Below are 22,596 nucleotides of genomic sequence, written 5' to 3'. Positions count from 1 at the left end.
CGGCCCTACATATCTGGCCACCAGTACGTCTCCTCGGGCCGGCTTACATGGCACCAGCCTTACGCATGGTGTCCCCGGTTCGCCTACATAGCCCGGTGCGGGTTATTCCACCTCCCCGCACTGGTCGGGCGACGGGGAGCATTCAACCAGGTAAGGTTGGGCAGGCTCGGTGTTCAAGGGAACCAGTACGCCTGCACGGTCCGGTATTTCCGGCGCCACCTCCCCGCCCCAGTCCAGTACCACCAGTGCCTCCTCCACGCACTAGTCCTATGGTGCGTGTCTCCAGCCCTTTACCACCAGTGCCTAAACTACGCACCAAGCCTCCTGTGTGTCCCCAGAGTCCTGTGCGTCCTGTTGCTGCTCCCCGCACTAGCCCTGAGATGCATGTCCCCAGTCCGGTACCACCAGTTCCGGCACCACGCACTAGGCCTAATGTGCGCTCCCAGGGTCCAGTATGCCCTGTTCCTTCTCCCCGCACTAGCCTGAAGGTGCGTGTCCTTAGCCCGGTGACTCCAGTTCCGGCACCACGCACCAGGCCTACAGTGCGCCTCATCCGGCCAGAGCCATCCGTCTCCCCAGCGCCATCTGAGCCATCCGTCTCCCCAGCGCCATCTGAGCCATCCGTCTCCCCAGCGCCGTCTGAGCCATCCGTCTGTCCCGAGCCATTAGAGCCGCCCGTCTGTCCCGAGCCGTCAGAGCCGTTAGTCAGTCAGGAGCCGCTAGAGCCATTCGTCAGTCAGGATCTGCCAGAGCCGCCAACCAGACAGGATCTGCCAGAGCCGCCAACCAGACAGGATCTGCCAGAGCCGCCAACCAGACAGGATCTGCCAGAGCCGTCAGCCAGCCATGAGCAGCCAGATCCGTCAGCCAGCCATGAGCAGCCAGATCCGTCAGCCAGCCATGAGCAGCCAGATCCGTCAGCCAGCCATGAGCAGCCAGATCCGTCAGCCAGCCATGAGCAGCCAGATCCGTCAGCCAGCCATGAGCAGCCAGATCCGTCAGCCAGCCATGAGCAGCCAGATCCGTCAGCCAGTCATGAGCCGTCCAGCCAGGATCCGCCAGAGCCGTCCAGCCAGGATCCGCCAGAGCCGTCCAGCCAGGATCCGCCAGAGCCGTCCAGCCAGGATCCGCCAGCCAGCCAGGATCCGCCAGAGCCAGCCAGCCAGGATCCGCCATTCAGTACGGTGCTGCCCTTCAGCCTGGTGCTGCCCCTTATCCTGGTGCTGCCCCTTATCCTGGTGCTGCCCCTTAGTACGGTGCTGCCCCTTAGTACGGTGCTGCCCCTTAGTCCGGTGCTGCCCCTTATTCCAGTGGGGTTAAGTAAGCGGGTAGTGACTATGGTGGGGTGGGGACCACGACCAGTGCCAGAGCCGCCACCGTGGACAGACGCCCACCCAGACCCTCCCCTAGACTTGATGCTGGTGCGGCCGGAGTTCGCACCTTAAGGGGGGGGTTATGTCACACCCTGGCCTTAGTTATCTTTGTGTTCATTATTATTTTAGTCAGGTCAGGGTGTGACATCATGAAGTATGTGTTTTGTGTTGTCTAGGGGGTTGTATGGTTTAGAGGGTTAAGGAGTATAGATGGTTTAGTGTTGTGTGTAGTTGTCTAGGAAAGTCTATGGTTGCCTGAATGGGTTCCCAATTAGAGACAGCTGGTTACTGTTGTCTCTGATTGGGAGCCATATTTAAGACAGCCATAGGCTTTAGCTGTTGTGGGTCATTGTATATGTCTAGTCTATGTCGAACGTAAGTAGTTTGTGTGTGCACTTGCGTTTGTAGTTTCACGGTCGTTTGTTGTTTTGTTAGTTTGAATAAGTGTTTCGTGTTCCGTCTTCAATATAATAAAAAGAAGATGTATTCATATCATGCTGCGCCTTGGTCCTCTCACTCATATCAATACGATCGTGACACAAGCGGTCTGAATACTTTTCAAATGCACTATTTAAAAGTTTGGGGTCACTTGGAAATGTCCTTGTTTTTGAAAGAAAAGCTAATTTATTGTCCATTAAAATAACATCAAATTGATCAGAAATACAAAGTAGACAAATTTGTAAATGACTATTGTAGTTAGAAACAGCAGATTTCTTATGGAATATCTACATACACGTACAGAGGCCCATTATCAGCAACCATCACTCCTGTGTTCCAATGGCACGTTGTGTTAGCTAATCCAAGTTTAAAAGGCTAATTGATCATTATAAAAATCCCTTTGCAATTATGTTAGCACAGCTGAAAACTGTTGTTCTGATTAAAGAAGCAATAAAACTGGCCTTCTTTAGACTAGTTGAGTATCTGGAGCATCAGCACTTGTGGGTTCGATTACAGGCTCAAAATGGCCAGAAAAAAATAACTTTCTTCTGAAACTCGTCAGTCTATTCTTGTTCTGAGAAATGAAGGCTATTCCATGCGAGAAATTGCCAAGAAACTGAAGATCTTGTACAACGCTGTGTACTACTCCCTTCACAGAACAGCGCAAACTGGCTCTAACCAGAATAGAAAGAGGAGTGGGAGGCCCCAGTGCACAACTGAGCAAGAGGACAAGAACATTAGAGTGTCTAGTTTGAGAAACAGATGCCTCACAAGTCCTCAACTGGCAGCTTCATTAAATAGTACCCGCAAAACACCAGTCTCAACGTCAACAGTGAAGAGGCGACTCCGGGATGCTGGCCTTCTAGGCAGAGTTGCAAAGAAAAAGCAATATCTCAGACTGGCAAATAAAAAGAAAAGACTAAGATGGGCAAAAGAACACAGACACTGGACAGAGGAACTCTCATGGAACTATAACGAGGCTATATACAGGGGGTACCGGTACCGAGTCAATGTTTGGGGGTACAGGTAAGTCGAGTTATTTTGTACTTGTAGGTAGGGGGAAAGTGACTATGCATAGATAATAAACAGCGAGTAGCAGCAGTGTAAAAACAAAGGGGTGGGGGGGCGTGTAAATAGTCCGGGTGGCCATTTAATTAATTGTTCAGCAGTCTTATGGCTTGGGGGTAGAAACTGTTAAGGAGCCTTTTAGTCCTAGACTTGGCGCTCCTGTTCCGCTTGCCGTTCGGTAGCAGAGAGAACAGTCTATGACTTGAGTGACTGGAGTCTTTGACAATTAGTCTGACAAACACGCTCTAGCTCTGCCACCTTTCACAGCAGATGATGAAGTGAGACATCGGCAGATGAGCCATTTTTACTAATCTGCTGGAGAACCAGTTCGGATTTAAGTATAACTTCTGTATGACTGAAGCTTTTAGGTGAGAGGTTCAATGCTAACCCCCTAGAGTCGACTGACGCACCGGTGCGTCAATCTAAGTAACATCATAAAAAATTATATTCAAAATCCATCAGTTTAAGCTAGTGATATGTTTTTTGCATTGGATGCATCTCAATCTTCCTTTCCTGTGGCGGTCCTCATGAGAGCCAGTGTCATTATAGCGCTTGATGGTTTTGGCGACAGCATTTGAAGAAACTTTCAAAGTTCTTGAAATGTTCTGTACTGACTGACCTTCATGTCTTAAAGTAATGATGGACTGTCGTTTCTCTTTCCTTATTTCAGCTGTTCTTGCCATAATATGGACTTGGTCTTTTACCAAATAGGGCTATCTTCTGTATACCACCCGTCACAACACAACTGATTGGCTCAAACACATTAAGAAGGAAAGAAATTCCACAAATGAACTTTTAACAAGGCACAACTGTTAATTTTAAATGCATTCCAGGTGACTACCTCATGAAGCTGGTTGAGAGAATGCCAAGAGTGTAGAAAGCTATCATCAAGGGAAAAGGCGGCTACTTTGAAGAAAAGTGCGCTCAAATATAAAATATATGTTTAACACTTTTTTGGTTACTACATTTTGGTTAATAACAAGTGTTATTTAATCATTTTGATGTCTTCCCTATTATTCTACATTGTAGAAAATAGTAAAAAATTAAGAAAAACCCTTGAATGAGTAGGTGTGTTCAAACTTTTGACTGGTACTGTATATACACATATATATATATACAGTTGAAGTTGGAAGTTTACACACTTAGGTTGGAGTCATTAAAACTTGTTTTTCAACCACTCCACAAATGTCTTGTTAACAAACTATCATTTTGAAAGTCGGTTAGGACATCTACTTTGTGCATGACTCAAATAATGTTTCCAACAATTGTTTACAGACAGATTATTTCACTTATTATTCACTGTATCACAACTCCAATGGGTCAGAAGTTTACATACACTAAGTTGACTGTGCCTTTAAACAGCTTAGAAAATTCCAGAAAATGATGTCATGGCTTTAGAAGCTTCTGATAGGCTAATTGACATCATTTGAGTCAATTGGAGGTCTACCTGTGGATGTATTTCAGGGCCTACTTTCAAACTCAATGCCTCTTTGCTTGACATCATGGGAAAATCAACCAGAAACTCAGAAAGACGGTCACAGCCCACTGTGGGAACCCGTGTGAAAGGCTATCAATTTCTACAACAGACTTCTTCTCCGCTTCATTTTTCATTTTCACTGCAAAGAGGCAGTGAGTTTGAAGGTAGGCCTTGAAATATATCCACAGGTACACCTCCAATTGACTAAAATGATGTCAATTAGCCTATCAGAAGCTTTTAAAGCCAAGCTGTTCCAAGCTGTTTAAAGGCACAGTCAACTTAGTGTATGTAAAACTTCTGACCCACTGGAATTGTAATACAGTGAATTATAAGTGAAATAATCTGTCTGTAAACAATTGTTGGAAAAATGACTTGTGTCATGCACAAAGTAGATGTCCTAACCGACTTGCCAAAACTATAGTTTGTTAACAAGAAATTTGTGGAGTGGTTGAAAAACAAGTTTCAATGACTCCAACCTAAGTGTATGTAAACTTCTGACTTCAACTGTATTTTTTTGTTAAATGCTCAACACAGAATAGCCGCATGTGCGCAAATCGTTTGGAGAAAAGATCCTTTCTATTTGATTCAGCTTTGTTCAATTGTAAATAATGCCCCTGAATTCTAGTGTAGCTCACAGCCATCTGGCATAGCATCAACAGGAACTAACATAAAGACAACTCAGAGTATCCTATTCTGTTCCTCTGAAATAGACTACATTTTCTTAATGCCATGCTTCTTTAGACCCTTCTAAAATAAATAATGGAATTATTGTGAAGGTGTAGGCTATATTACATGGATTTATTAGACTTTTTAAAAGGTAGATGTTCCAAAGGTCTGCATAGGCTATATGTGGAAGCCAGGAGATGCTAAATGTGTTAATGTTAATTAACGGTAAATTACCGTGAGACCGACAGTTATTTGCTTGACAATCACCGGCTGACCAAATTTCGTGACCGCCATAGCCCTACATGTGTTGAATACTTATTGAATCAAGATATATTAGTGTTGTATTTTCCATGAATCAAATCAAAATGTCAGACATTTTCTTCCACTTTGACATTAGAGTATTTTGTGTAGATGGTTGACATAAAATGACAAATCCATTTTAATTCCACTTTATAGCACAACCAAATGTGGAAAAAGTCAAGGCGAGTGAATACTTTCTGAAGGCACTGTATCAAATATATTTATAAAGCCCTTTTAACATCAGCAAATGTCACCAAGTGCTATACAGAAACCCAGCTTAAAACCCAAAACAGCAAGCAATGCAGTACGTGGCTAGGGAAAACTCCCTAGAAAGGCAGGAACCTAGGAAGAAACCTAGAGAGGAACCAGGCTCTGATGGGTGGCCAGTCCTCTTCTGGCTGTGCTGGGGGTGAGATTATAAGAGTACATGGCCATTAAGGCCAGATTGTTCTTCAAGATGTTCAAACATTCATAGATTACAAGCAGGGTCAAACAATAATCACAGTGGTTGCAACAGGTCAGTATCTCAGGATTAAATGTCAGTTGGCTTTTCATTTCAAAGCATTCAGAGGTCGAGACAGCCGGTGTGGTAGAGAGAGAGTCGAAAACAGCAGGTCTGGGACAAGGTAGCACATCCGGTGAACAGGTCAGGGTTCCATAGCCGCAGGCAGACCAGTTGACACTGGAGCAGCAGCATGACCAGGTGGATTGGGAACAGCCAGGAGTCATCAGGCCAGGTAATCCTGATGCATGTTCCTAGGGCTCAGCTTCTCCTGGAAGGGAGTGAGAGAGGGAGGGAAAGATAATTAGAGGGAGCATACTTAAATTCACACATTACACCAGATATAACAGACTGAGTCTCGGCACATAGACTATTGCAGCATAGATACAGGAGGCTGAGACAGTGGGGGTCGGGGGACACTGTGGCCCCGTCCGACGATGCCCCCGGACAGGGCCAACCAGCCAGGATACAACCCCACCCACCTTGCCAAGGCATAGCCCCCACACCACTAGAGGGATTACAACAGACCACCAATTTACTACGCTAAAACAAGGCTGAGTAAAGCCCACAAAGATCTCCTCCACTGCACAAGCCCGAAGGGGTGCAAAACCGGACAGGAAGATCACCTCAGTGACTCAACCCACTCAGGTGATGCACCCCTCCTAGGGACGGCATGGAAGAGTACTAGTAAGCCAGTGACTCAGCCCCCATAACATGGTCAGAGGCAGATAATCCCAGTGGAGAGAGGGGGCGGTTCGTCTCTCCAGTGCCTTGCCGTTCACCTTAGCTCCCCTGGGCCAGACTACACTCAATCATAGGACCTACTGAAGCGATGAGTCTTCAGTAAAGACTTAAAGTTTGAGACCAAGTCTGTATCTCTCACATGGATAGGCAGACCATTCCATAACAATTGAGCTCTATAGGAGAAAGCCCAACCTTCAGCTGTTTGCTTAGAAATTCTGGGAACAATAGGAGGCCTGCGTCTTGTGACCGTAGTGTACACGTAGGTACGTACCTTGAAAAAAAAAACTTGAAATCTTAACAGGAAGCCAGTGTAGAAAGGCCTGGATTGCTGGATTTCTGATGCTATGTATTGGCCAATGAGAGCCTTTGAAGCCACTGGTCGGCCATATTGGCATGTCTCAGAAAAGCAGTCCTCCATAGGAATGAATGGATTTCTACAGTACTTCATTTAATTGTTTCAAAGTACTTTTTGTTGTAGTGGGGACAGTAACATTAATACTTTTTAAACAGACTTTAAGGAAAAGGTTTTAATATCTTATTTAATTTGTATTTTTATGTTTAGCTCTCATAATATAATTCAAAAGTGTGCATGAAGGTGTCTGTAATAGAATAAATGTGGCAAAAACAATTGTAGACGTGTCACGTTCTGACCTTTATTTCCTTTGTTTTTGTCTTTAGTATGGTCAGGGTGTGAGTTGGGGTGGGCAGTCTATGTTTGTTTATCTATGTTTTTCTATTTCTGTGTTTGGCCTGATATGCTTCTCAATCAGAGGCAGGTGTTAGTCATTGTCTCTGATTGGGAACCATATTTAGGTAGCCTGTTTTGTGTTGGGTTTTGTGGGTGGTTATTTTCAGTCTTTGTGTATCTGCACCAGACAGAACTGTTTCGTTTCGTGTTATTCTCGTTTATCGTTATTTTGTTTGTTTGTTTAACGTATTCTATTAAAATGGATACTTTTCACGCTGCGCCTTGGTCCTCCTCTCTTCCTCCATACGACGAACGTTACAAGACGTTAGTAAATGCAATTCTATAGCTTCCAAAATATTTTTTACAATGGTGGGGAAGTGTCGAGATGGAGGCATGGAGGCTTCAGAACAGCACCCCTGTCAGTCATCTAGTGTATATATACAGTGCATTCGGAAAGTATTCAGACCCCTCAACTTTTTCCACTTTTTAACATTACAACCTTATTTTAAAACTGATTAGATTGTTTTTTCCTCTCATCAATCTAGACACAATACCCCATAATGACAAAGCAAAAACTGATGTTTTAAAATCATTTTTGCAAATATATCACATTTACATAAGTAGTCAGACACTCTGGAGCAGGTTTTCATCATGGATCTCTCTGTACTTTGTTCTGTTCATCTTTGCCTCGGTCCTGACTAGTCTCCCAGTCCATGCCGCTGAAAAACACCCCCACAGCATGATGCTGACACCAGCATGCTTCACCATAGGGATGGTGCCAGTTCCCTCCAGACGTGATGCTTGGCATTCAGGCCAAAGAGTTCATTCTTGGTTTCATCAGACCAGAGCATCTTGCTTCTCAAGGTCTGAGAGTCTTTAGGTGCCTTTTGGAAAACTCCAATCAGGCTGTCATGCCTTTTACTGAGAAGTGGCTTCCATCTGGCCACTCCACCATAAAGGCCTGACTGTGCTGCAGAGATGGTTGTCCTTCTGGAAGCTTCTCCCACCTCCACAGAGGAACTCTAGAGCTCTGACGGAGTGACCATCGGGTTCTTGTTCACCACCTGACTAAGGCCCTTCTCCCCCGATTGCTCAGTTTTGCCGGGCGGCCAGCTCTAGATCTGTGCCTCGACACAATCCTGAAACGGAGCTCTACGGACAATTCCTTCAACCTCATGGCTTGGTTTTTGCTCTGACATGGGACCTTATATAGACAGGTGTGTACCTATCCAAACCAATCAATTGAATTTACCACAGGTGGACTCCAATCAAGTTGTAGAAATATCTCAAGGATGATCAATGGAAACAGGATGCACCTGAACTCAATTTCGAGTCTCATAGCAAAGGGTCTGAAAACTTATGTAAATAAGGTATTTCTGTATTTTTTACAAAATAATCGAAAAACTTGTTTTTGCTTTGTTATTGTGTGTAGATTGCTGAGGAAAAACAAATATTCAATACATTTTAGAATAAGGCTGTAACGCAATAAAATGTGGAAAAAGTCAAGGGGTCTGAATACTTTCCAAAGGCACTGGAAATCATTGGTTTTACCTGGTTTTTACAATCCTTTGGTCTAGTAGAGTCCAGGAGCCACACCTGGTTTAATGCTGTCCCCCTCCCTCCTCATAATCAGTGGTCAAGCAATCCATGCTGTAGAATTTGTATTTGCGCACACCCTGCACATTATGGTATCACACTGGAATATGCTTGACAGGGAGAGAAGCTCTGATCTCTGAACCTCTTCTAAACAGTTTTATTGTCACCAGTGAATTGTGTGATGACGTGATATGCTTATTCCAGTAACGTCCTTTAAAAAGTGAGGCAAAAGAACATGACTTTATTCACACCCGCAATATTTTTCCCTGCAATATTAGACTGAAAAACAATCATCCAGCGATCATACACTGTTTACCAGGGGGCAGGTGCTACTGACGTAAAGGCTAATCTGAAGATGGTGCTGGCTAAGGCAAAAATTGGCGAGTATAGGGATATTGTTATCCACGTCAGCACCAACAATGTTAGGATGAAACTGTCAGAGGTCACCAAGCGCAACATAGCTTTAGCTTGTAAATTAGCTAGGAAGATGTGTCGGCATCAAGTAATTGTCTCTGGCCCCCTTCCCAGTTAGGGGGAGTGATGAGCTCTACAGCAGAGTCTCACAACTTAATCGCTGGTTGTAAAATGTTTTCTGCCCCTCCCAAAAGATAGAATTTGTAGATAATTGGCCCTCTTTCTGGGACTCAACCACTAACAGGACCAAGCCTGGCCTATGAGGGGTGATGGACTCCATCCTAGCTGAAGGGGTGCTCTCATCTTATCTATCAACATAGACAGGGTTCTAACTCATCTAGCTCCACAATGAGATAGGGTGCAGGCCAGGCAGCAGGAAAAATCTGGGAAATGTAAACATGGCGGTGTTCGCTTTAGCAATCTCACTGGAATAAAGACCTCCATCCCTGTCATTTTTTTAAAGAGACTGTGATAATACATCACAACTCAAAATAGAACTCCTTAATGTTATATCCCTCACTTCCAAGGCAGTCATAGTCAATGAACTAATCACTGATCAAAACTTTGATGTGATTGGTCTGACTGAAACATGGCTTAAGCCTGATTAATTTACTGAGTTAAATGAGGCCCCTCCTCCAGGTTACACTAGTGACTATATTCGCCGCACCTCCTGCAAAGGCGGAGGTGTTGCTAACATTTTTTACAGGAAATGTCTAAAATGTATATATATTTTGAGCTTCTAGGTCAGGAAATCTATGCAGCCTACCCAAGCAATTTTTATAGCTACTGTTTACAGGCCTGAGCCGTGTACAGCATTCCTCACTAAGTTTCTTGAATTCCTATCAGGCCTTGAAGTCATGGCTGATAATATTCACATTTTTGTGACTTAAATATTTACATGGAGAAGTCCACAGACCCACTCCAAAAGGCTTTTGGAGGCATCATCGACTCAGTGGGTTTTGTCAAACATGTCTCCGGACCTGCCCATTGTCACAGTCATACCCTAGATCTAGTTCTGTCCCGTAGAATAAATATTGTGGATCAAAATGTTTTTCCTCATAATCCTGGACTATCGGACCACCATTTTATTATGTTTACAATCGCAACAAATAATCTGCTCAGACCCCAACCAAGGCTTAGCAAAAGCCGCACTATAAATTATTGGACAACCCACATTTATTTTTGATATTGTCGCAAAGCTAACTAAAAAGCAGCCTTCCCCAAGAGAGGATGGCCTTCACTTCAGCAGTGATGAATTCATTAACTTTTTCAACGAAAAGATCATGATCTTCATAAAGCAAATTACGGACTCCTCTTTGAATCTGCGTATTTCTCCAAAACTCAGTTGTCCTGACTCTGCAAAGAACTGCCAGGACCTAAGATCAATGGATACACAAGTTTTTTAATCCTGTATCTCTCGAAACATTCACGAAAATAGTAGTTGCCTCTAAACCTTCCAGCTGCCTACTAGACCCTATTCAGACCAAACTACTGAAAGAGCTACTTCCTGTGCTTGGCCCTCCCATGTTGAACAATCAACGGCTCCCTATCCTCCATATTTGTACCAAACTCACTAAAAGTGGCAACTAATAAAGCCTCTCCTGAAAAAAGACTAACCTTGACCCAGAATTCTTTGGGGCAAAAGCTGTTGCGCAGCAACTCTTCCTGAAGACAAAATAATGTATACGAAATGCTCCACTCTGGTTTTAGACCCCATCGTAGTCCTAAGACTGCACTTGTGAATGTGGTAAAGTACCTTTTAATGACATCAGACCAAGGCTCTGCATTTGTCCTTGTGCTCCTAGACCTTAGTGCTGCCTTTGACACTATCGATCACGAAATTCTTTTGGAGAGATTGGAAACCCGAATTGGTCTACATGGACAGGTTCTTGCCTGGTTTAGATCTTATCTGTCGGAAAGATATCAGTTTGTCTCTGTGGATGGTTTGTCCTCTGACAAATCAATTGTACGTTTTGGTGTTCCTCAAGGTTCCGTTTTAGGACTACTATTGTTTTCAGTATATATTCTACCTCTTGGTGATGTCTTTCGGAAACACAATGTATACTTTCACTGCTTTGCGGACGCCACACAGCTGTACATTTCGATTAAACATGGTAAAGTCCCCAAATTGCCTACCCTGGAAGCCTGTGTTTCAGACATAAGGAAGTGGATGGTGGCAAACGTTTTACTTTTAAACTCAGACAAAACAGATATGCTAGTTCTAGGTCCCAAAAACAAAGATATATGCTGTTTGATCTGACAATTAATCTTGATGGTTGTAAAGTCATCTCAAATGAAACTGTGAAGGACCTCGGCATTACTCTGGACCCTGATCTCTCATTTGACGAACATATCAAGACTGTTTCAAGGACTGCTTTTTTCCCATCTTCATAATATTGCAAAAATATGATTATTTTTTTTGTCCAAAAATGATGCAGAAAAGCTAATCCATGCTTTTGTTACTTCTAGATTACAATACTGCAATGCTCTACTCTCCAGTTACCCGGATAAAGCACTAAATATACTTCAGTTAGTGCTAAATACGGCTGCTAGAATCTTGACTAAAACCAAGATATTTGATCATATTACTCCAGTGCTAGCCTCTCTACACTGGCTTCCTGTTAAGGATAGGGCTGATTTCAAGGTGTTACTGCTAACTTACAAAGCAATACATGGACTTGCTCCTACCTATCTCTCCGATTTGGTCCTGCCGTACATACCTACATGTACGCTACCGTCATAGGACGCAGGCCTCTTAATTGTTCCTAGAATTTCTAAGCAAACAACTGGAGCCAGGGCTTTCTCCCGTGGAGCAAATTTTTTATGGAATGGTCTGCCTATCCATGTCAGAGATGCATACTCTGTCTCGACCTTTAAGTCTTTACTGAAGACTCATCTCTTCAGTAAGTCCTATGATTGAGTGTAGTCTGGCCCAGGGGTGCGAAGGGGAACAGCAAGGCACTGGAGAGATGAACCGCCCTTGCTGTCTCTGCCTGGCCGGCTCCCCTCTCTCTACTAGGATTCTCTGCCTCTGACCCTAGTGCTCTTCCATGCCATCCCTAGGAGGGGTGTGTCACTTGAGTGGGTTGAGTCACTGGGGTGATCTTCCTGTCTGATTTTTCACCCCCTTGGGCTTGTGCGGTGGAGGAGATATTCGTGGGCTATACTCAGCTTTTTCTCAGGGTAGTAAGTTGGTAGTCTGTTGATATCCCTCTAGTGGTGTGGGGGCTGTGCTTTGGCAAAGTGGGTGGGGTTATATCCTGCCTGGTTGACCATGTCCGTAGGTATCGTCGGACGGGGCCACAGTGTCCCCGACCCCCCCGTCTCAGCCTCCAGTATCTAGGCTGCAATAGTCTATGTGCCGGGGGACTAGGGTCAGTCTGTTCTATGTGGTGAAATTCTCCTGTCTTATCTGGTGTCCTGTGTGAACTTAAATATGCTCCTCCTAATTCTCCCATCTCTCTCTCTCTAGCTGAGGAGGACCTGAGACTTAGGACCATGCCTCGGGATTACCTGGCCTGATGACTCCTGGCTGGACCCAGTCCATCTGGTCATGCTACTGATCCAGATCTGCTGTTTTGCCTGTGGCTATGGAACCCTGACCTGTTCACCAGACGTGCTATCTTGTCCCGGACCTGCTGTTTCGACCTTCTTTCTCTCTCTCGCTCTCTCTACCACACCTGCTGTCTCGACCTCTGAATGATTGGCTATTAAAAGCCAACTGACATTTACTCCCGAGGTGCTAACCTGTTGCACCCTTTATAACCACTGATATTATTATTTGAACCTGCTGGTCATGTATGAACATCTTGTAAAATGATCTGGCATTAATGGCCATGTACTCTGATAATCTCCACCCGGCACAGTCAGAAGAGGACTGTCTACCCCTCTGAGCTTGGTTCCTTTCTAGGTTTCTTCTTAGCTTCCTGCCTTTCTAGGGTGTTTTTCCTTGTCACTGTGCTTCTGTATCAGCATTACTTGCTCTTTGGGGTTTTAGGCTGGGTATCTGTACAAGCACTTTGTGACAACTGCTGATGTAAAAAGGGCTTTGTAAAATACATTTAATTGATTGAGAAGAAGGTGTATGACATAAATACATTGAGTTTACTGACTAAATATATGAAAAAGTTATTTAATTGAGTCTCCAATATGGGATAAATTACATTATTACGTATGCGATGTGTATTTTCAAAATATTACATATTTGAAACAGTATGTTAAACTTTCATTTAGTCTCCAATATGGGATATATATTATGGAATATGAGACGAAACGGTAACACTTTACTTGACACCCAGTGTCATAACCATGTCATATGTCATAACAGCTGACATAACTTGTCATAACATGGTCATATCACTGTCATGACCCATATATTTACACCTGTTGTGATATATATTGTGTTATTTTATGGCTGGTTATGACACTTACAGTTGAAGTCGGTTTACATACACTTAGGTTGGAGTCATTAAAACTCGTTTTTCAACCACTCTACAAATTTCTTGTTAAACAAACTATAGTTTTGGCAAGTCGATTAGGACATCTACTGTGTGCATGACACAAGTAATTTCCCCAACAATTATTTACAGACAGATTATTTCACTTAATCACAATTCCAGTGGGTCAGAAGTTTACATACACTAAGTTGACAGTGCCTTTAAACAGCTTGGAAAATTCCAGAAAATGATGTCATTGCTTTAGAAGCTTCTGATAGGCTAATTGACATCATTTCAGTCAATTGGAGGTCTACCTGTGGATGTATTTAAAGGCCAACCTTCAAACTCAGTGCCTCTTTGCTTGAAAAGTATCCACAGTAAAACAAGTTAAATGAGTCCTATATCAATGTAACCTGAAAGGCCGCTCAGCAAGGAAGAAGCCACTGCTCCAAAACCGCCATAAAAAGCCAGACTACGGTTTGCAACTGCACATGGGGACAAAGATCGTACTTTTTGGAGAAATGTCCTCTGGTCTGATGAAACAAAAATAGAACTGTTTGGCCATAATGACCATCGTTATGTTTGGAGGAAAAAGGGGGATGCTTGCAAGCCGAAGAACACCATCCCAACCGTGAAGAACGAGGGTGGCAGCATCATGTTGTGGGGGTGCTTTGCTGCAGGAGGGACTGGTGCACTTCACAAAATACATGGCATCATGAGGCAGGAAAATGATGTGGATATATTGAAGCAACATCTCAAGACATCAGTCAGGAAGTTAAAGCTTGGTCGCAAATGGGTCTTCCAAATGAACAATGACCCCAAGCATACTTCCAAAGTTGTGGCAAAATGGCTTAAGGACAAGAAAGTCAAGGTATTGGAGTGGCCATCACAAAGCCCTGACCTCAATCGCATAGAACATTTGTGGGCAGAACTGAAAAAAGCGTGTGAGAGCAAGGAGGCCTACTAACCTGACTCAGTTACACCAGCTCTGTCAGGAGGAATGGGCCAGAATTCACCCAATGTATTGTGGGAAGGTTGTGGAAGGCTACCTGAAACGTTTGACCCAAGTTAAACAATTTAAAGGCAATGCTACCAAATACTAATTGAGTGTATGTAAACTTCTGACCCACTGGGAATGTGATGAAAAAAATAAAAGCTGAAATAAATCATTCTCTCTACTATTATTCTGACATTTCACATTCTTAAAATAAAGTGGTGATCCTAACTGACCTAAGACAGGGAATTTTTACTAAGATTAAATGTTAGGAATTGTGAAAAACTGAGTTTAAATGTATTTGGCTAAGGTGTATGTAAACTTCCAAATTCAACTGTATATAAGAGTGTCAAACCCCAAATTTATTCAACAAAAAAAATTCCCTGCCAAGAAGTTTCCTTCCGTTTTAAACTTTGTTTTTAAAATCCTTTGTTGTTGTTGTAATGAATTCTTTACAGTCATGTTTTTTCATCATATTTTAAATAACTTGTAGAAAATACACTTTATGACACTGTCCTGAAGGCATTTTGACCATCCTTTGTCATTTTACTTGGACCAAAAAATATACACTTTATGACACTGTCAAGAAGCATTATGACCATCATAATCATATAAGCCAGATCGGCCTATCACGTACATTCCCTTATATCAGTCATCAGTCAAAAATAGGGTGTCTGGTCCTACTCCTGAAATCTGCTCCTGCATTCATCCCAGCCATCAGCAGCAGAGCATTGGGGTATGTGCATGTCTGACATCAATGTCTGCGCAATTACAATGATAATTTAATATGGTCATAAAAATAAAAAAAACATAACAATGTAGGCTATGGTGTAATGGAATGTTTTGCCTTGTGTGGTAGGTTTTGTGGGCTTTGACACTTATGTAGGTGTCATAACCAGCCATAAAATAACGCAATATATGTCACAATAGGTATAAATATGCAGTATGTGTCATGACAGTGTTATGTCAGATGTATTGACATATTATGACATGGTTATGACTGTGTCTTAACATGTTATGTATCATGTTATGTTATGACACTGGGTGTCATGTGTTACGGATTAAACTAACCCAGTAATGAATTAGCTCTTCAATTAAAATCATAACCATTGAAATATTTGACATGATCATATTTGACAATAGGTTATAATTATTATAAAATCCAATCATGGCTTTCATCAGTGCCTTTATAAGTTTAGATATTTCTTTGCTGCAAGTCTGTATTTCTGGCCTATTTCTTGACATCCAAATGCAATCATAGTTGCTGTATGTGGAGTCTCAATCACTGAAAAGGGTTTAACCGAACTACCGCCTGGGAGGCATGTGTTTCCGCGTGAGATGCGTGTTGATACCGAATTGAAACGAGAAAAAGTGTCAACAAAGTCCATACAATGAATGACGTTACTGGATATAAATATATCACATCATCATCACACAATTCACTGCCGACACAATCTGTTTAGAAGAGGTTCAGAGATCAGAGCTTCTCTCCCGGTCAAGCATATTCCGCGTGATACCATAATGTGCAGTGCATGCGCGGACGCAAACTCTACAGCGCGAATGGCTTGACTGTGGATTTTCGTTTGCGGGATAGGTTGTAGTCTGACAGCAGTATCAGACTACAGAGTGCGCACCTAGGGGCCTGGTTTATATGTATATATATTATGCACAGATTTGACTGTACATATGCCTACATTAAAATCCACGCCAACGTTGCTTGAATTTGGCCTGAAAATATGCAATTCATGTAAATGTTTCATAAGAATGTCTGATTAAGGCTATAGAAAAAATAAAGTATGCAAGAACAAGAGGATTTTGTAACAGATAATTGTGTAACAAAGAATAATGGTAAGGATCATTTGCCAACCCTCATCCTCAAATAAGGTAGGCTATGAAATATTGTTTTTGTTATTATTATTATTTGTGTATGCCTACTTGATTTACATTTTACTGCATTGTTAGGAGCCAGTAACATAAGCATTTCGCTGCACCCGCTATAACATCTGCTAAACAGTGTACGCGACCAATAAACTTTTATTTGATTTAGGTATAAACCAATTCCAAGTGGTATTGTTTATCGTCTATACAAGCACACAGTACAGGTAGGCTAACTGACAAAATAATGGAAACACTTGAGTAAATGAGGGTTCTGGCGGCTCGGTTATGGTGGTGGGGTGCATTTTCCTGGCATGGTTTAGGTTTACTCAACCGCTTAGAGGGCAAGGTAAACGCTAGTAAATACACAGCCATTCTAGTGATCACCTTCAGCCTACTGTATGGTGCATCTTTCTATCCTGATGGGAGTGGATGACAATACCCCCATCCACAGGGCACGAGTGGTCACTGAATGGTTTGATTGATGAGCATGAAAACTATGTAAACCATATGCCGTGGCCATCTAAGTCACCACATCTCAACCCAATTGACCACTTATGGGAGATTCTGTCCCGAGACAATGTTTTCCACCACCATCAACAAAACACCAAATTATGGCATTTCTCGTGAAAGAATGGTGTCGCATCCTTTCGATAGAGTTCCAGACACTTGTAGAATTTATGCCAAGGCGCATTGAAGCTGTTCTGGTGGCACAACCACCTATTAAGACACTTTATGTTGGTGTTTCCATTATTTTGGCAGTTAGCTGTATGGTGTATTTATTTCCATGAAATAAGAATATAATTATAGCCTACTGAAATTCATGTTTTCATTAATAGGTAATTATAAGTAAATAGGCTATGCATTTTTACCATGTTATTATCACTATTCCGAGCTATAATGTAAAGTCGTATCGGACATTTTACGGAATGCACCTTTCAGTGGACCTTAGACGGCTTTCCGCTCCCTCTTTGGCTGTGGGTGACTTCATCGTTTGGGCCATGGATTGGTGGAACGGAGACCATATCATGCACACGTGACCCCTCTTTCTGGGAATGTTCCTGGAAAGACGAGCGCTCCGTCAACAAGGAAAACTAGGAAAGGAAACATTGTAAACCGAAAAAACTCAGTGCCCAGACCCTAGACTGGTAAAGAGTACACACTGATAGACTGCCAGGTCGTGCATTTAGAGGGCAGCTCGTGACATATTGTGGATTGTTTGTTGAATATATTCCTGAAAATATCATACATCATGCAGGATACCAAACAAGTGCTCCAGATCTTTCGTTGCGCTGTGTGACTCAAGGCTTCAGTTTGAATTGCTGAGGACATTAACTGTTTAACCAGTGCAGGTAAAATGAATGATTAGTTGCAGCAGCCAATATATATATATGTTCTGCGTTATTGAATGTATGGTCTCCAATACAGGAGAAGCCTAATTGTAATGCGGTTTCTATGCCAAAAAGTGGTTTATGCGCCAAGAAGACGTGTCGAGAGATTCGGCATCATATTTTGTTCGCAGCATTTAGGCTATTAATCATTTTTTAATCCAATCACATCACACTTTACTCAACATATTCTTAAGTAGTAGGCTACTGAATCTCATTGCATGTTCTATATTGGCTATCGGCGATGAAGTCTATGTTTGGCTATAGGATGTATCCAGACTACCGTTGCGCAAACTAGACCACTTTCATGTAGAATGGTGAAACATTTAAATAAACTGTGAAAAACGTGAAATATTCCTAATTAGTGTAATTTGGTTCTAGGAGTTAGGCTGCAGAAGATCTTCTGAAAAGGCTATTTCAAGGGTTAGACCTCTGGGGATTCCAAGAACGCACTTAGGCTCGTAAAGGTGAGTTATAGCCCCATTTCAAAAGCCGATTTTATAAAAATAATTATAGGCCTAGATGTGAGCCTACAACTTTAGTCTAAGACATACTGTATTTTCCATTAAGATTTGACAAACGACCATAATAGTTAATGTAGTGAGTGGAATTATTTGGACACATGTAGGACGCATAGGCTATTCAACACAGCAAATTATTCAAATCATGGAGTGATGCTAACACAGGTTAATTTATAGGGCTAGGCGTCAGAGTGTCTGGCTTTTGGAAATGGAAATTCTTTAAATCATTTTTATAGAACTGATTAGGCTCCTATCAATTTGTATGTGTGAGCTTTAGTTGATTTTTTAAGACTTTGGATGGGATACATACTAGGTGTCTAAAACAGATTGAGAACCATCGGATGCCCAAATCCTCCGGTGTACCATCGCCTTCAGGCCCAATGATTATTCCGACCAGTGCCCCCGACAAATCCCTCAATGCAGTCCGGCTAAAGGACAGCGAGCTGGAGCCACGTCGAATTGAGTCAAGAGAGGATGCAGCACGGTTGCAAAGAGCCATGTCTCACCTTCAGGAGTCAGGTTAGCATATTTTCGTTATTGTAGGCCTACATTTCGATTTATGGACTATTTCAGTCAGCTGTCTGACTAATGAGACATTTTCTGTCTCGTTAGAATGCTCAGACAACAACCATATTGCATTAGACCTACAGCCGATTGAAATGTCATGTTACATTTTTTTTTTCACTATTCAAACTTTATATCTGTCTATATCTGACATGAATGTAGCCTAACATTTAAATTCAGATGACATTATGTAAAGAATGTTTGACAGACTAAACGTATTGCACACTTATGCATCTAATATTTCCAGCTGCATGTCCCTCTCCCTCTTGCTCATGCTCCCCTCTGTGTGTTTTGCAGGCTGGTACTGGGGCCCCCTGACAGCTGCTCAGGCTAAGCAGGTTCTGATTGATGCTCCAGAGGGGACTTTCCTTTTGCGGGACAGCTCCTACCAGGGCTACCTCCTCACCCTGTCTGTGAAGACCAGCCTTGGCCCCACACACCTCCGTATAGAGCACGCCACTAGCATGTTTGGCTTCGACTCTGTAATTGTGGCACGGCCACGACTGCGGAGGTTTGAGGGTGCTGTAGATCTGGTGCAGCACTATGCCCTGACTTACAAGCATCTGGCCACTCAAAATGACACAAGGGGGGGTAACCCTTCGGCCCCTACAGAGAAAACTCTGCAGCTCAAACTCACCCGGCCCCTCCATAAAGTCTCCCCTAGTCTCCAGCACCTTTGCCGCATCACTATCAACCAGCATTCTCGCTGTCACCAGGACTTACCCTTGCCTAGGCGGCTACAGGACTTTTTGCTGGAATACCCTTTTGTGTTGTAGGAAATGTTAATCTGATTTTTTGATACTCCTGAATTGTACTGTTAAATCTGACAATTTCGATCAATGTCCTAATATAGTGCTGAAAATGGGCTTCCCCCCACACCTCATCAGCTGTATACAAGCTGGTTCCCAGATTACAATTTAGCAGACTTCTTTACAGATATCAGTGGCAAAATGTACCTACTTGGGGTATATTATTATTTCCTGAAATATCACCACCTTAGGTTAGTTAAACTCAATCAACAATTGAGATTACTGAAATGGAATGCTGAAAAAATAACATACAAAAGAAAATAGATAAGAGCTTTGTTATTGTTATATAAACCGTATTGAAGAAATATTATTGCATTAGAAATGGACCACATTCATTAAAAACACAATACACTATTTCACCTCATACCATGGCTTTTATTGTGGGGGATTTTTGATTAATATGAATCATGAAGATTACCGAACCATAGTCTTGCTGCAAAGGTGGCTGATCTGAGTGTCCTATCCATTCCTATTTTTCTGAATCCTGGAGTGTAACTTGGTCATTATCAAGGTTGTGTAGTTTCAGCTGATCTCACTAACTTTTTGTTTTTTTAAAGACTGTCATTGTGGTAATCAATTTCAGGTCCAACTTAGGTTTCCTTATAGATCTTTGAGATGCTGAAATAACCATCTCTTGAACTGAGGAATAACACAATAAAAAACAGCAAAATCCTGCTTGTGAAGCTTCCTCATATCCTTCAACACTGCCTTATGTATAAATGAGAGTGTGCTTTCTATCATGGTTTATTTGCGACCATTTTGCAGAGCTATTTGGATTTGACATTGATATGTTTTCATGTGTGACAGTAGCCAAATTAACTCCATTAATATTGTTGTTCTTTTTTATGATGATCACTGATCTATGTCTCAAAGTCGGGGGAATTGGCCAATTGAGACAATATAAGAATGCAATGCGAGAGAGTGTGGCATGTTTTCTCTTTTTTTGTGGTTATACTTTGGTTAAGTTGTTTAACAGGGAGCATTAAAATCTTGTATTGCTTAAAAAAAAATCACTCTCTCTGTTTGTTTATAATTTTGGACTTGAGGGAATATGATTAAATATAGAATTGTTGTTTTTAGTCATTAGACTGAATACGTTCCAGAACATTTTAGTTACTATAAGCCTCCTATGGGAGGCTACAATAAACCCAAATGAACATAGAAGATATGCAAAATTAATGGACCATTATTTGTGTTTCCATGAAATGTTCTGCTTTTTAAATGTGAAAATCAAATATAAGCCTCATCTATTTATTTTGCCACAGAGGAATTACATGTTTTTAGATAAACCATTTTGTAATACAAATGTGATCTTTTATAACTGCCTATTTTATAGCTGTCCCTGTATCTGCCTCTTGAGAATGATTCAGAATAGCAAAGGTGCATTATGACAGTATTTTGATTAATCCCTTGACCTGGTTTGCTCAGCTTCAGCTCACCGCTCCTTCTAGGAAAGTAAAGACAGGGAAAAATGCAGTGCTCTTTGAGGAAACCATAGAAACTACAGACAATAGTGTGTGTGTGTGTGTGATGGGAGGGGGGGAGGGTTCTGCACTTGTAAGCCCTCTTTTACCTTTCCCAGAATGATTAAGCCTGTTTCTGTTTGACCCCATGTTCACCCATAGGTTCTCTGGTGAAGGTTCTCCAGTGTTTCTTTTAATTTCAACATGGACATTCATTGATTATTGTACAAAAACAATCTCCCCACTCCCAGCTTACGTCATTACAGAGAGATACTGCAAGTGTGCACAGCAAAGGTTGGGGCTTATGCTGTAGTAATATGATATCTCACTAATGCAGAGGTGTGTGTGTGTGTCTGAGTGTGTCGTTTTTTGTTGAGCCCATTGAATGACTCACCATTCCTGGAATAAGGATTCCTGAAGGCTGCTGCAACCACAACTCACCCCCAGATGATTATCACTCAAAGCCCCAACTACAGAGAGAGTGGTAGAGAGATGGACAGACAGAGAAAGACAGGGTGCGGGATAAGACAATTTTGAACAATCACTTTTCATAATAATTTGCCATATTCATTCATGGCTTCTGTTTCTGTCTCAATAGACATCTTTATTACAGTTATTTTTATTACATATTCTTATCTACCGCTTACTTCCCAGTAAGGGACTTCCTTAGAGGACCCTGACCTTGAACTTAACGTACTGTTCTGTAAATTATTGAAATAGTGGGTATGATTAATGAAAATACATTTATGACCTTTTTACTGTAGATTGAATAAACACAAATATAAATGTTTCTTCAGAGTTCATCCTCTTACTCTGGTGTAGAAGTGCTCTTTAGAACTGCCCAAATAATCACATTATTCTAGGTTCAAATCGCAGCAAAAACTGCAGAGCAACAAGTCCATGTATAGTAAATGTCCATGTATTGAATTAATTTAGGTTTACCTAGACCCACAAGTAAAAAGATGATTTCATCTCCCCAGCACCAACATGAGTTGAGGTCTTACATTAGGACAAACTTACTCAGTGCCAAATATGATTGCTCTTTACTTTCTCCATCCCCTCAAAATCAAATAAAATTTTATTTGTCACATGCTTCATAAACAGGTGTGGACTAACAGGCCCTTCCCAACAATGTAGAGAGAAAAATATAGAAATAACAGAAAAATAATAACACAAGGAATAAATACACAATGAGTAACGATAACTTGGCTATATTCACGGGGTACCAGTACTGAGTTGATGTGCAGGGGTACGAGGTAGATACTGCATGTACAGTGGGG

At 42.1% G+C, this 22,596-nt stretch overlaps 1 protein-coding gene and 2 long non-coding RNA genes across 5 annotated transcripts; 2 read left to right on the top strand and 1 right to left on the bottom strand.

The window, feature by feature from the left end:
- The first annotated feature begins 4,360 nt into the window (after positions 1-4,360).
- On the top strand, positions 4,361-13,752 carry LOC139542536 (uncharacterized). The gene is made up of 2 exons (XR_011668513.1): positions 4,361-4,520; positions 12,739-13,752. It is a non-coding gene; the product is annotated as an uncharacterized lncRNA (long non-coding RNA).
- LOC139542537 (uncharacterized) lies at positions 5,456-17,621 on the bottom strand. Its single transcript, XR_011668514.1, has 2 exons — positions 17,507-17,621; positions 5,456-6,095 (listed from the first exon to the last, which is right to left on the bottom strand). It is a non-coding gene; the product is annotated as an uncharacterized lncRNA (long non-coding RNA).
- A 37-nt stretch (positions 17,622-17,658) lies between these two features.
- On the top strand, positions 17,659-22,107 carry LOC139542534 (suppressor of cytokine signaling 2-like). Of its 3 annotated transcripts, none has more exons than XM_071348097.1 (4): positions 17,659-17,923; positions 18,341-18,426; positions 18,807-18,999; positions 19,342-22,107. In XM_071348097.1, the coding sequence occupies exons 3-4, from the start codon at positions 18,822-18,824 to the stop codon at positions 19,818-19,820; spliced, it is 657 nt and encodes a 218-aa protein (XP_071204198.1). In that variant the 5' UTR covers positions 17,659-17,923; positions 18,341-18,426; positions 18,807-18,821; the 3' UTR covers positions 19,821-22,107. The 3 variants fall into 3 exon arrangements, with proteins under 3 accessions (XP_071204198.1, XP_071204197.1, XP_071204196.1); XM_071348095.1 differs by having other exon boundaries at positions 17,660-17,923; positions 18,794-18,999; XM_071348096.1 differs by having other exon boundaries at positions 18,341-18,999.
- The last annotated feature ends 489 nt before the right edge of the window (positions 22,108-22,596 follow it).

Source organism: Salvelinus alpinus, chromosome 17 (genome assembly GCF_045679555.1).
Source record: "Salvelinus alpinus chromosome 17, SLU_Salpinus.1, whole genome shotgun sequence".
Lineage (NCBI taxonomy): Eukaryota > Metazoa > Chordata > Actinopteri > Salmoniformes > Salmonidae > Salvelinus > Salvelinus alpinus.
The sequence above is the reverse complement of the archived record's forward strand: the minus strand, read 5'-3'. Positions and strand labels throughout refer to the sequence as shown.

Bases quoted from the DNA above. Each gene is read 5' to 3' on its own strand.
- LOC139542534 (XM_071348097.1), top strand. From the start codon at position 18,822: ATGCCCAAATCCTCCGGTGTACCATCGCCTTCAGGCCCAATGATTATT. The intron at 19,000-19,341 runs GTTAGCATATTT...TGTGTTTTGCAG, and splicing joins GTCTCACCTTCAGGAGTCAG to GCTGGTACTGGGGCCCCCTG.